This window comes from Salvia splendens, chromosome 5, assembly GCF_004379255.2.
Source record: "Salvia splendens isolate huo1 chromosome 5, SspV2, whole genome shotgun sequence".
Lineage (NCBI taxonomy): Eukaryota > Viridiplantae > Streptophyta > Magnoliopsida > Lamiales > Lamiaceae > Salvia > Salvia splendens.
In genome coordinates, this window is record NC_056036.1 from 11,350,591 (window position 1) to 11,364,454 (window position 13,864).

The 13,864-nt window shown below is 39.5% G+C and overlaps 2 protein-coding genes across 2 annotated transcripts; both read left to right on the forward strand.

Annotated features, from left to right (window-relative positions):
• The first annotated feature begins 325 nt into the window (after nt 1-325).
• LOC121803795 (zinc finger BED domain-containing protein RICESLEEPER 1-like) lies at nt 326-748 on the forward strand. The gene has a single exon (XM_042203399.1). The coding sequence runs from the start codon at nt 326-328 to the stop codon at nt 746-748; it is 423 nt and encodes a 140-aa protein (XP_042059333.1).
• A 3,224-nt stretch (nt 749-3,972) lies between these two features.
• LOC121803215 (protein translation factor SUI1 homolog 2) lies at nt 3,973-6,249 on the forward strand. The gene is made up of 5 exons (XM_042202911.1): nt 3,973-4,123; nt 5,163-5,269; nt 5,451-5,656; nt 5,722-5,775; nt 5,993-6,249. Exons 2-5 carry the CDS (start codon nt 5,233-5,235, stop codon nt 6,035-6,037), a joined length of 342 nt encoding a protein of 113 aa, XP_042058845.1. The 5' UTR covers nt 3,973-4,123; nt 5,163-5,232; the 3' UTR covers nt 6,038-6,249.
• The last annotated feature ends 7,615 nt before the right edge of the window (nt 6,250-13,864 follow it).

A 13,864-nucleotide genomic window follows, 5' to 3' on the forward strand; every position in this document is an offset into this window, starting at 1 on the left:
CAAAACACTACTACCAAACCCGCAAATAACATTGAATACAATACTACTACAGAAAATAAACCCAGAAATAAATGCGGAACAAAATAAATAATAAAGAAAGAACACACCCGGAACTTTAATAACGGAGTTCGGCCAAATTGCCTACGTCTCCGAGCACCCTCTGCAGAGCCCACTTATATATTTAAATGGAGAAGAGTACAATTTGGGATATTTTACAAAATGGGGGGTGAGCTCCTTTTATAGGCAGCCACTCCCCCAAACTCCCTAATGCCCACCGATGTGGGACAAGAAATTTTGACAAAAAATTCTACATTGTCTCGATACTATGGACCCTGATTACAAGGACACCCCGACAGAAGAGAATTGGAAGCAAGTGGAGATACTCTGCACTTACTTGAAACCCCTATTCGACACGGCTAATCTTCTGACGACAGCAGGTTCTCCAACAACGAACACCTTCTTTCATGAAGCGTGGAAGATTCAGTTGGAACTAGCGCCAGCAGCTTCCAGCGAAGATCCATTTGTTAGTACTCTGACAAAGTCTATGCAAGAGAACTTTGACAAATACTGGAAGAGCAGCTGTTTCATTATGGCGATTGCTGTGGTTATGGATCCACGGTTCAAGCTGAAACTCGTGGAGTTCAGCTTCTCAAAAATATATGGCGACGGTTCTGCCTTGTATGAGAAGAAGGATGACTGTAGCCGAATAGAAAACTACATCAGTCAAGAGAAGAAAACAGAGGAGTAATCCTCGGTTTGTCCAGCCGAGGGGGAGAGGACTACCATAGCCGGAGAAACCAGAAGGAGGCAGCTCGTCGGAAGGAGGAGACATGACTGAAGTTTACGCCTTTAACTAGGCTGTAAACTTGGATGTCGGAAAAGTGTTTCCAAATGGAGGTGCTAACTAAAAGTGTATTGGCGCCGATGAACAGATTGTCGCCAAGAAGAGAAATTCAGGAAAGGAGTCGAAGCAGTCGAAGAATTTGTTGGATAAAATTGGGAAAATTCCCGAGCCGTTTACAGGCAGTACTCTAACTATTACAACCGAAGAGCAATACAGATACAAGTGAAAAGGAAATTACAACAAAAATAGAAAATTACAGTACTAACGATAAGTCGAGTCGAGGAAAGCCCTCTTTCCGCAAGACAATTTACGCCCCGGCTAGTGCTCACGGATTGGCGTAGTGTCCCCAAAGATAAAACGACTTCGTCCAAGTGAGTAGAAGCACCTCAAACTCACTAGGCACCGGCGAACTTTCGGAGTTTCGAGAATTGAGGAGACGATACTCCTAAAGTGGCTATATGTGAATGAGAGAATTAGTTTAGAGAGTGAAAGGAGAGCTTGTGATGTTGGTGTGTTTATCATGAATCTCCTTTCAATCTCCTCACATATTTATAGACTTTTGGGATAGATGATGTGGTGATCATTTTTTATTTTACTACTTAAGAGATAGTTATCAAATTGATAACTAAGTTGGTTATCAAATTGATAACTAAGTCCTTAAGAAGCTTCTAACTTAATCAACTTGATAACTAAGTGGTTATCAAATTGATAACTACTTAAGAAGCTTCTTACTTAATCAAATTGATAACTAAGTGGTTATCAAATTGATAATTCCAACAGAATTATCCGGTAGAGGGAGAGAGGAAGTACACTACCGGAAGATTCGTCTCCAATTCTACCAGCCATAGTGGTGCGTGCAGCCAGTTAACCGGAGAAGAAAGCAGCTGCGAAGGAGGCGCGGTGCACGATTGGCGATAGAGTCGAGGCTTGGCAGGAATCGGCGAGGAAATCTGCCGTGATGACGGCAAGAGGAAGAGATTGTGAAGGTGAAAGAGGAGGCCGTGGTGAATAAGGAAACAAAAAGTAAACTTGAAGAAGAGGCTAAGGGGCCTCGAGCTCCTAACAAGTTGAATGGCCTTGATATGGATACGTACTCTTGGGGTCAGTCTCTACAAGAGGTTAACATTTATGTGTGTGAAATCAAGATTTATTGTGCGTGAAATCAAGAAAAAACACCTGAAAGTTGGGGTCAAAGGTCAGCCACCAGTTTTTGGTAGAGAAAAAAAAAAGATGGAGACCAAATGAAAGAGCTTAGTTGGTGGTTGTTGATGGAGCGGTGTCACTCAGCTGCAGCCAAGAGAAGAAAACCGAGAAAAAGATAAAGCTCATAGTTTGAGCTGGAATGGACCGAGAATGGTCTTATGATGGCTCCTAGATACGAGCAAAAACAGTCTAGATAAGCTCCTCGACAAGAGTCAGAACTGTTTGAATTAGCTCATCGACAAGAGTCAAAACTGTCTGAATTAGCTCATCGACAAGAGTCAAACTGTCAGAATTAGCTCCTTGACACGAGTAAAAACTGTCTGAATGAGCTCCTCGACACGAGTAAAAACTGTCAGTCAGAAAAAAAAAATGAAGTGACTCTTGGATACGATCTAAAACTATCCAAGATTACTCTTTGACACGAGTTAAAACTGTCAACTAAAAATTGAAGCTCCCGGATACAAGTTAAAACTGTCTAGATTAACTCCTTGACACGAGTTAAAACCGTCAACAAAAATTGAGAACTCCATGAAATGAGTCTAAACTTTCAATGAAGAAAAATTGAAGAACTCCTTGAAACGAGTTTAAACTTTCAATGATAAAAGAAGAGCTCCTTGAAACGAATCTAAACTTTCAATAACTCTTTGATACGAGTATAAATTATAAATGATGAATTGAAGAAGCTCTATGACACGAGCATAAACTATCAATGGAAATTGAAGAACTCTTAAATACGAGTATAAACCATTTATCAAACTAAAGATCGTGCAAGTTAACAATCGAAAAACTCGATACTGAACTTGAGGGGGAGTGTTGGAATGAGGAAATTAATTGATTGGAGAACAAGAAGGCAATGGATGAAATTATGACAAGAATATTGAATGAAATCAATTAAAGATTATGGAAAATCAAATAAAAGGATATTAGTATAATTAGAATATATTTTCCATGTATAGCTAGAATTAGAGCCTATAAAAGGTGTGTAACCATTGAGATAATTAATTCAAGTCATTCACAATGTAGTCTTTAAAGTTCTCCCCGTCTTTTACTTTCTGCAATAATATTTTATTTTCCGCATTTTACTTTTCAACCGTTCTTGAGTATAGATTCCCAACCATCAATTAAACTTTCATCACTTTCCAAAATTGAATTTTGCGCCCCTCAATCCACCAATTCTGCCAGCGCCACATATGATTGAAGAAGTAAAATCAATAGTTATGAATATCTTGATCAAGAAGAATCTCTCATCCTAAAGTCAAAGAATTTATTGATTTCGCACGTTGAATCAATTAATCTCAAAGTCACGTCTTTAATTGCAAAACCAGAGATAGTTCCAACTTCCAAATTAATGGTAAATGAACAACTAATCATCCTATCCCCACACTAAATCCAACCTTGCAGATCGAATCCAAACTCAAAAAAAAAGATTGGGATGATTCTTTGTTTGATTAATTATTCCTAACCCATTCAACAATTTTCTCCAAATAACCTAGAATTCAGATTGTTTCTGGTTCCAGTGGGAAAAATATTTCATGGGTTTAATTTGAAATTTGATCTCCGAATCAGTTGAAACAAAGAGACGGATAGTTTGGGAGTCTTCACAGAAGCGGATGATTTTTTAGAATTTAGGTAAAAAGTTGAAGGGTAGTTTAGTCGCTCCCATAAATTATGGGAGATAAATAATAAGAAAAAAGAAGATAAAAAAATAATAAATTAGACATTCTCGTTTTGAAAAATTCGCATAGCGATCCCATATTTTGAAAGGTTATCGAATTTAATCTCAAATTTCAAAAGGTCAGCAAATTGAATTCCCTTTTCTGACATATTGTGGATGGAAAGAGTAGCTAAGTATCTTGTAAAAACGAATTTCACCAATTCCTAGTCGAATTCAGTTTTATTATATTAGCAACATCGTATCTTGCGACGATTTGAAGCGGAGTATATAGTATATTGATATCCAAACGCGACTTCTTCTGGAGTCGGCTATAAAAGACGCATAAGACTTCAATTTTACTGATTAGCTTTCTCTGTATTCATAATCACCCTCTCCCTTCTCTCTCTTCTCAATCAGATCAGGTATTCATCGCCCCCATTTATCACTCTTATCTCCGGTATTTGTTGGATCTGTCGATTGCTAATTCTCTATTGATTCTAAAGATGCGGCCTTTTGGTTTCGTTTTCTTTTTCCGCCCTATTTATCCGATTAATTTTTCGGTTTGTAGACGACCGCAGCGCTTGATTTTTCTGTTGATTGTTGATTAAACACCGTCACAGCGTGTTGCTTTATTATTTTATTCCAGATAGTATTTAGGGTTTTCCTTTTCGGTAAATTTCAAGAATTTAATCAAATTTGTGCTTTTCTTGGATTTAGGGTTTAGGGTATCAATTGATTGTATAACGATTGATATTTGTTCCAATCCATCGTCTTTTATTGTTGAGCCTTTATCTATTCTTGAGAAAACCTTTAATTATCAAGAATTTCATTATGAAATTTATCTACATGTTAAATTTTAAGAATGTCATCAGATTTATACCTTTCCTGGCATCAGGGTTTAGGTCGATCTTTTATTACTATCTTATCCGTTGAGTTATTGCTCTGTTCGTGAAAACCCATGAAAAATAGTTTGTTTGAGTAAAATCTGAAGGCTAATCCTTTAGTGATCTGCTTGGGTATTATCGTAATTCGTTCCAGTTTTTTTGGGTTCATGTGTAAAGGACTTGAATGTAATATCTGTAGTTCGTATTTGAGGTTTGATTGTTGCATAAGATTGCTCTACCTTGCCTGGTTGCCAGCGTGTTGATGTTGTTGAAAGAATAATGCTCGGGTCTCATGCTGCATGCTCTTGCTACTTGTTTCACTAAAAATTCTAAATCAGATCACTTTATAGGTAGAGTGAGAGTGAGAGTTTTCTTTCTGATATGCCTCTGAAGAGCATATCATATACTGAAATGTGCTATTACATGGTGAACTATATTGTTATAAAATTAATGCATCGGTATTCACATTTTTATTTCTTGTTTTGTGGAAAAATCAAACAAATATGTTACTATAACTTATAATCGGCTTTGACATGTTTATAAAATTATATCATCAATATTTGTTTATTGCTTACAGGTTTGATCATTCCAATCCAGTTACTCAAATCTTGTTCTCTGTGTCACGTTTGCTGCATCAACCAAGTTTCATGTCTGATCTTGATATCCAGATTCCCACTACTTTTGGTATGCTTATCTTTCGTATTCTTGATTCTTTGAGCAAGTCTTTCTTCAGTTCATATATGGAGAGGTTTTCTATACAGTGGTTGAAAAATTGGCATAGCTTGGATTCTTTGTATAAACCAAAGTGATTGGAAGCCAATCTTCCCTTCGTGCCCCATTGATTGACTTGGTTTTGTTAACACAGATCCTTTTACTGATGCAAATGCTGACAACTCTAGCACTGGGTCAAAGGATTACGTACACATTCGGGTACAGCAGCGGAATGGTCGGAAAAGCCTGACAACTGTGCAGGGATTGAAGAAGGAGTTTAGCTACAACAAAATCTTGAAGGATCTTAAGAAGGAGTTCTGCTGCAATGGAACTGTTGTCCAGGATCCAGAACTAGGCCAGGTCTGTGCTAACATTTACGCTTCACCTTTATTACATGTCGAAACTGACCTTTTTCCTTTGTACAGGTTATTCAACTCCAAGGTGATCAGCGGAAGAACGTCTCTACTTTTCTTGTTCAGGTTATTACCTTATATCTCTCTTGTTATTAGATGTGATGTGAGCATGTTATCTTGAAGTAAATGGGTCAAATGAGGGCTGTGAGAGAAGGGAAGTGATGAAATGTTATGCTTTGAGGGCGAGAGTTTTTGTAGTAAAACTGGATCTTATGGTTTATACTTATGAAAATCTTTGTATGCATGAATTGTGTATTTATGTAGTGATTGGTTTGGATTGCAGGCTGGAATTGTGAAGAAGGACTATATCAAGATTCATGGTTTCTAAGCTGCAGTAGCAGCATCCATCCTTACGACCTATTATGATATGTGAAGTTTTATAAGTGAACTTTGTTGTATGCTCAACCTCTTTATATAGTCGTTGTTACGTTATAAGTGTCATGTGTTATGTTGAATTAACTTTTCCGATTGCTTATGGATTAAAGGAACAAATGCATTGTCTTTTTGAATAGCATATTCTTCATTTTTTTCCTGTTTCTACTTCATTCTGTTGTGTTATGTTCAAGTCTTTTGACATTGAAGATTGTGTTTATACTTGATTTTCTTTAGTTCAACTGATACATATTTTCTTTCTAATCTACATATTTTGTAAACTATTTATATACTCCTTAAGTTATTAAAACGGTTATGGAGATCTATTTGCTTTTGGCCGTGCACGAATAACTTTTTATTCTTTGGTCATCTACAACAGCTTATATCAAATTTAACTTATCTATGAATATATATCACACCAAAAGAGGTAATTTTACTTTAATCATTTTTACATTTTACAATTTTTAAGTGTATGTTTCCTAAAAATGTTTTAAGGTCATCCGCAACGAGTCTCGTTGTCATCTCTATCTGGTCTCGGCGAGACGAGACGGCATCGAGACGGCGTTGCAGCCCCGCGTCGGCCGCATCTCGTCCTGGTCTCGGCGAGCGTCTCGTCCCAGTGAGACGGTTGGCGCGCCAGCTCGCCACGCACCAGCGCCGCATGACGCGCTCTGGCGCTAGGCGTGACGCCCACTCGCTGGCCCGCTAGTGGGCGTCACGCTAACGCAATAAATCATTTTTTTAAAGAGTGAACTACATAAAACATCCCTGACGTTTCCATTTGTTTCACTCCAGACCCCTGACTTTTAAAAATATCGCCACAAGTCTCTGGCCTTTAACATAATCACGTATCAGGTTTTTTCGGACTAAAAGACCCTTCAGCCCTAAAGGGGCATTATGGTCATACCACAATGATTTTGCATGATGACTGCAACCACTGGCGTGATTTGACGGCCGCGCGTCAGCCGTCAGTTATGATGGGTGCGTCAGCGGCGGTTCAGTCGATATACCACACAATCACGCCACGTATTGAGGACTTCAGACGTGATTTATCAAAATAACTTTCGAAAATTTCATAAGCCTTTTTTCTTCTTATATTAAGCGTAATGCATTTTGAGAACATGTAAGGAAATTAGGTACACACATTCTTAAATATGTAACCAATTAGTAAAATAGTGTGATCAAGATAAGATGCTATACTCTCCCGGTCTGAAACATAAATAAAATAAGATAACCCATTCAATAAAACATAAATAAAATAAGATGCTTCATTTCAATACAGCAGAATTTAAGGCAGCAATGGTTGCTGGGAAAGTGAAATCTGTAATGGGGCTGCAGAAACCAGCAGCGGCTCCAGCTAAGCAAAGGCCCGCCGCCGCAGCCAAACCGTCGTGGTCAACCACCACCAAGCCGCCGCAGAAGGCCTCCGCCGCCCCTTTCTCGCGCTACTTCCCGTGCGCGTCGGTTCAGGTCCAGCCCCGCCCTCCCGACGCTGCTGAACTCCTCCGCCTCGTCGAGGAATTGCGAGAGAGCGAGTTGCGCTTGAAGACCTAAATTAGAGAGTCCGGGTTCATCGATATATATCTATATGTATAAATCTTTTTTTTGGAGTTTAGATGCGTCTTCAATAGTGATGCACCTTTTGTTCTTTATTGGCAATTAGTTTATAATTTCATAGTTGAATTTGAATCTTTTTTCTTATTTTAATTTTAAAAGCATACTTTCGTATTTTTCATTGTGATCATGATCCAATACAAAGTGCTCTTTTTTTTTACTTTCTGCAATTTTTTTTAAATATGTGAGTGTAACAGATAGTGTGTTGTGAGTGTAACAGACTATCAAACAAACTCAAGACACACACATAATTATGTGAGTATAAAATCTCATCACATAATTATTTTAAATCTTAGTGATTCTAATAAATTAAAAACTAACACTCCAAATGAACAATTAAAAATATAGACACTAACCAACTTCTTCAATTTTCTAATTTTATTTCAAATTTATTAGTAATAGTAATTTCACCAATAGACTAAATACAACCACGTAACTTTATTTATTTGGAGTACATATAATATGATTAATAATTCTTTAAGGAACTGGGTATTAGAAGAAAAAAAATGAAGAATCAGTACTAGAATTAGACAATATTACTATATTTGATTGTTGACTGATTATATTGGCAGTACGTGTAACATCAATTTGAGTTGACAAAGGTACAACCCTATTTTCTGCAAAAGTGCCGCCTCCCTGGAGAGTAAGCCTGCAACAGGGTGCAAGATGACTGAAATGCCCTTCAAGGCATAAGGGCCTTTTAGTCCGAAAAATGGCTACAAATACCTGATATGTGATTATGTTAAACGCTAGAGACCTGTGGCGATATTTTTAAACGTCAGGGGCCTGGAGTGAAACAAATGCAAACGTCAGGGACGGTTTATGTAGTTCACTCTTTTTTTAAAAAAATGATTTTAATAAAAAATAATAATAATAAATTTAAAAACGGTCATATGACCGTTCAACGATTATTTATTTTTTATTTTTTTCTTTTTTATTCTATAAATACTCTTCTTTCATCCTCATTATACACACAAACACACATCTATTCTTCTCAAATCATCTCCATTTCATCTCAAATCATTATAGATTGAAAATGCTCTGCGGTCATTTTGACCGAGTCGACAGAGAAGTCAAAAATTTTTGCGAGATCTACAAGAATGAAGCGGCGAATTACCTAAGCGGAGCCAGTGGAGCCGACATTCTGAGAGCGGCTTTGAGAGACTTTTTTGACGACAACGACAAAGAATTCAAACATGTTGATATTTGGGAGGTGGTCGGAGACGAGGAAAGGTGGGTTGGCGGTGTCCAGTCCAGCATAGGCTCCACCTCAAAACGCACGAAGCACACGGTCGGTGGCCAATACTCGTCTAGTGAGGGCGGTTCAGGCAGCACCGCACAAGAGTTTGCCTCACAGGAGGTTGAGGGCACGGCCACCAATGCATGGGGGTCCTCCGGTGGGCGTCGTCGGTCGCAAGGGACCAAGGCGGCGAAGGCGGCTAGAGGGAGGAGGGGCCGAGGCGAATCAAGTCAGGCGGGCTCGGGCTCAAACACCCTATTGTCCATGTACTTGACCGCCACGATGGCGGACACTTTCCGCATGACGCCTCCACAATATCAAGCTCATCTTGCCGGAATTGAGTATATGGCAAGACAAATTGGTATTCCGCCTCCAGGTAGCTTGAGTGCACCGCCACCGCCTTCGGGGGATGATTCACCGGCGGAGTAGTTTTTTTAATTTCTATAAAATTGTATTTTAAATTATGTAATTTTTATTTTTTTTAGGATTTTAATTATGTGTTTTTTTTGTTTTTTTTGAATTTTAAGTTGTATTTTTATTTTATTTAATGAAGTGTGTTTTTTATTAATTGAATTTATTGGAAATAAAAATAAAAAATGAAATTGAATGAATAGTTAAGGGATGAGATGGTTAAGGGACAGATAAGAGATGGAGGGTTGCAGGTGCTGTCTCTTAGTTAAGAGATGGAGTGAAAAGTAAAGAGATGAGACGGTTAAGAGACGGTTAGGAGACATCGTTGCGGATGGCCTAACACAGAGATAAAAGAGAGAACATTTTTTTTAGTTTGCGAACTTTGCCAAACTATCATTTTTAGTCCATAACATTTGAAACTACCTTTTATGGTCCGTCAACTTCGAGTCAATATCATTTAAACCAGTTTTTTCATTTTTTTAATAAAAATACCCTTATAGCCATGAAAGATAATTTAGTCTATTTTACTCTTTCTTTTTCATTAAAATATTTAATTCTTCTCTCTTTCTTTTCCCCTTCATTAAAATACCCTTAGGGCCACGAATTAAAATAAAATAAGGTTTAAGAGCATCCACAACCGTGCTCTTGCCAGCGGCACGGTTGTGGGCCCGGGCGGTACTATTCATGCCTGCTCTCTGGGAGCTCTTTCTTCTTTTGTGCTAAGAAGTTAATGGAATTCCAAAATAATGAAGGAGAATAGATTCATTCTAATTGAGGGAGTGACGCATAATGTTTGTGCGTCGTTCAATATCGACGCACAATCCTTATGCGTCGTTAATTAATGACGCACAAGGATTATGCGTCGCTTAACAACGCATAAGGATTGTGCGTCGATATTGAACGACGCACAAGGGTTATGCGTCGCTATTGAACGACGCACAAACATTATGCGTCGTTAAATCGGCTTTTAACCCCCTCCAGGCAGACGCAGATCACAGGACGAACATACACACACTTTCATTTCCTCTCTCGGCGATTTCCGGCGTTTTCAGGCGATTTCCGGCGATTTTTCCATAAGATCCGGTAATTTGTTAATCAATTTAGCTACATTCGACATTATTCATGTTTATTGTGCTTTCATTTGTTAGTTTGACCCAATTTATACAAATTAGGGCTTGTAGGAAAAATGTCCTTAATTGTCGTTGTGTTAAATGTCTTTGATGCAGAAATCATGCAAGTATTTGTGAGTTTGTATTGGGGTGGTAGAGTAGTTCAACTACCACATATGGGTATTGGTTATGAACCACCTCGTCCGAGGAGCTCCATCATATTAAATTCAGGTGTTTCCTATTCTGAATTGGTAGCAATGATCTGTGATGCGATGGGAATAGATATGAACCAACACACAATTGAATTATTATGGAGACAATGTATAGTCGTTGCTTCCGGTATGAGTTATACATGTTCTCTGATTTGCAATGATGACAGTGTGATGTTTATGTTCAACAATGCTCAAAATTCAAGTGGGTGTATTGAATTATTTGTTGAGTATTCACCGGTGAGGAGTGCAGAAATCCCACCAGTTGTTGATTATGGTATTGGAGCATCTGCGAGGTTTGAACAAATGAGTTTTGACTGTGGTATTGGTTCATCTGCGAGGGTGGACCAAATGAGCTTTGATCGTAGTATGAATGAGCAACGAGATGTTTTAGATGTTGTAGATGTTGCTGATGTTGGGGTTGGATTGAATGATGAGGTCGATGCTGCAGATGATCTTGCTGAGCCAATGCCACTATCTGAGACAGAGGCAGACCCCGATCTCAGTGATGGTGATGGTGCTGATGATGTCGGTGCTAGTTCTGATGATGAGATAGTACCATGTAAACCTGTTATGCAAGGTGAACAACCACTTCCGGAATACAATCCTAGTGGGTTTAGATTCTTTCGTGAATTACCAAGTCGTCCTTCTGGAGTATCGGATGATGTGGGTGGTAATGAACACAGCCTTTTGTATTGGAATGAGAATGAGCCGCATCGGATTGTGTTGGGAACAAAATTCGATTCCAAGCTACACGTGAAGACTGCTATTACTATGTGGAGTTTGTGGAATGAAAAACAGTTTAAGGTTGTCGAGAGCAAACTAAGAAGGTGGCATGTTGTATGCAAATTTCCAGCAGGAACGACAGTAACAGGGGCAGGCATCATCAGCACCACCGACGCTGAAAAGGCGAGGGAATGTAAGTGGGAGGTTTCAGTTACACAAAGGTCGCATGACGATATGTGGGAAGTTAGGAAGTGGAAGAATCGACATACTTGTATAGGCCATCGTGCTAATAGAGATCATGCTAACTTTTCATCCCCAATGATAGCTCTGTTGATTCGACATCATGTGCGACAATGTGCCGATTTCAAGGTCTTCTCCATAATAGCTGATGTTCAAGACAGATTTGGTGTGTTAATCAGTTATAAGAAGGCGTGGTATGCAAAGAGAAAGGCTATAGAGTTTGTATACGGTGGATGGGAGGAATCGCTTAGGCAGTTGCCAAGCTACATGTTGGAACTCCAGTCACAGAATATGGGCACAATTGTTGAGTGGAAGCATAACGATCTGTTGAGTCAGAGGCGTACAATGGTGTTCAACTATGTTTTCTGGGCATTTGGGCCTGCAATACATGCGTTCCAGAAGGCCGCACCGGTGTTAACAGTTGACGGGACTCACCTCCGAGGAAGATTTAAAGGTAAGTTGCTTGTTGCTTGTGGTTTTGATGCTAACAAGACATGCTTGCCTATTGCATATGCTGTGGTGGATGAAGAAACCAATGACAGTTGGTCGTGGTTTATGGATCATGTCAGAACTCATGTGGTGAAATACGAGCGGGAGGTGTGCATTATATCAGATAGGCATAAAGGACTCTTGAATGCAATGGAGTCTGAAATCATGACAAGGGCCCCGCAGATACACCACAAATTTTGTTTGCTTCATGTTAGGGCAAATGTGTTGAAGAAGCACAAGGGTCCCAATGTTGGATACTCCATCACATCAGTATGGTCCGTCGTACGAAGCGCATCAGCAGCCATTGCACGAATCTGCCGTAATCGAGGGTCTGTGTCGTGTTCAGAGGTCAAATGCCATATCCCCTGAATGGTCTCGACCTAGATAGCACAAATACAAAATCATTACAATCAATCTATACAAACTTCAAACTAAATACATTATTATATAAAAAAACATAACATACCAATTTCATCATAGAAGATGCTGACTCGTTCATCCCAACCGTTGACTGTGTCGCAGGTTGAACTAGGTACGACACTGTGATCCTATTGAACCACGCCATATAGCACGGATTAATGCGACCATCCATGGTCATCGTGGCATGATCAAAATTTGCTTGGAACCTGTGGTGTCTCAAATCCCATTCTTCAATGTAGAATTTATGTACCTTAGCCCAATCGGCGCCCTTCCTCCCACGGCGGTGACTTTTAGACAGATGTCCGGCATTATGTAGCATCCTATCACAATACTGAGGAATACGCTGGTAGTGGTTGAATTGTCGGCAAACGCGTCCAGCCTCGTGTGCCTCGACAAATGACCAGCACACCAAATATGTGTCGCACAAGTAGGATGCGGTCGAATCAATGCAGTAATCGGGCAGGATACAATCTGTATATGGTGTCCACAGAAACTACAAAAACATAATATCATTCACACAATTAATTTCATACTAGATTAATTCATTAGCTAAGCTAACAAAAATAAATTTCACCTGGCCCGGACGAATCAATGATAACTGATCACGATAATGAGCTACTGAATGTTGGGGCGCATTTCCAATTTCAGTAACTCCGTGCCACCTACACGGAATATTAATATCAAAAGTTACCCAAAAAAATACATAATTAAGTAAGTTACTTAAAAAAATATTACTTGACTCCACACGGGGTATACGGCGTGTGCGTAGGCGATATCAAGAAAGCTGGCCTCAATGTAGGCATTCTTTCCCACGCCCACAGCTGCAAGAGAACCATAGGGCCACCCACATCTCTTCTCTGTCTGCCTACAAAAGCTTCACACAAATAATGATACAGGTATGCTAAAGCAGCACTACCCCAACTGATATTAGCCACGTCTTCCGGATCGTCAAAGGCATTTATCCACATAAAGGGGACCTTGCACCCGGTAGTGTCCGGTAAAATAAGCCCCCCTAACAAGATTAGAGCATGTATACGTGCTCTTTGGACGTATGCATACTCATGCAGCCCATCACCCAACGGCATAGTCGCTTGGTTGATCAGAGACGTCATCAACAACCCACCGTGCTTCGTTTCTGTTTCTGCGTCAGGTATCCATCCCAACACATCTCTACACTTGCTGGGCCAATCTTCATATCCAATAGGGTAGTCACAGCCAGTGAAAACACGACCGTCTGCTCTCAAACCCCACAGGTTTTGCACATCCTGTAAGGTTACGGTTACCTCACCAACTGGAAGGTGGAAACAGTGGGTCTCAGGCCTCCA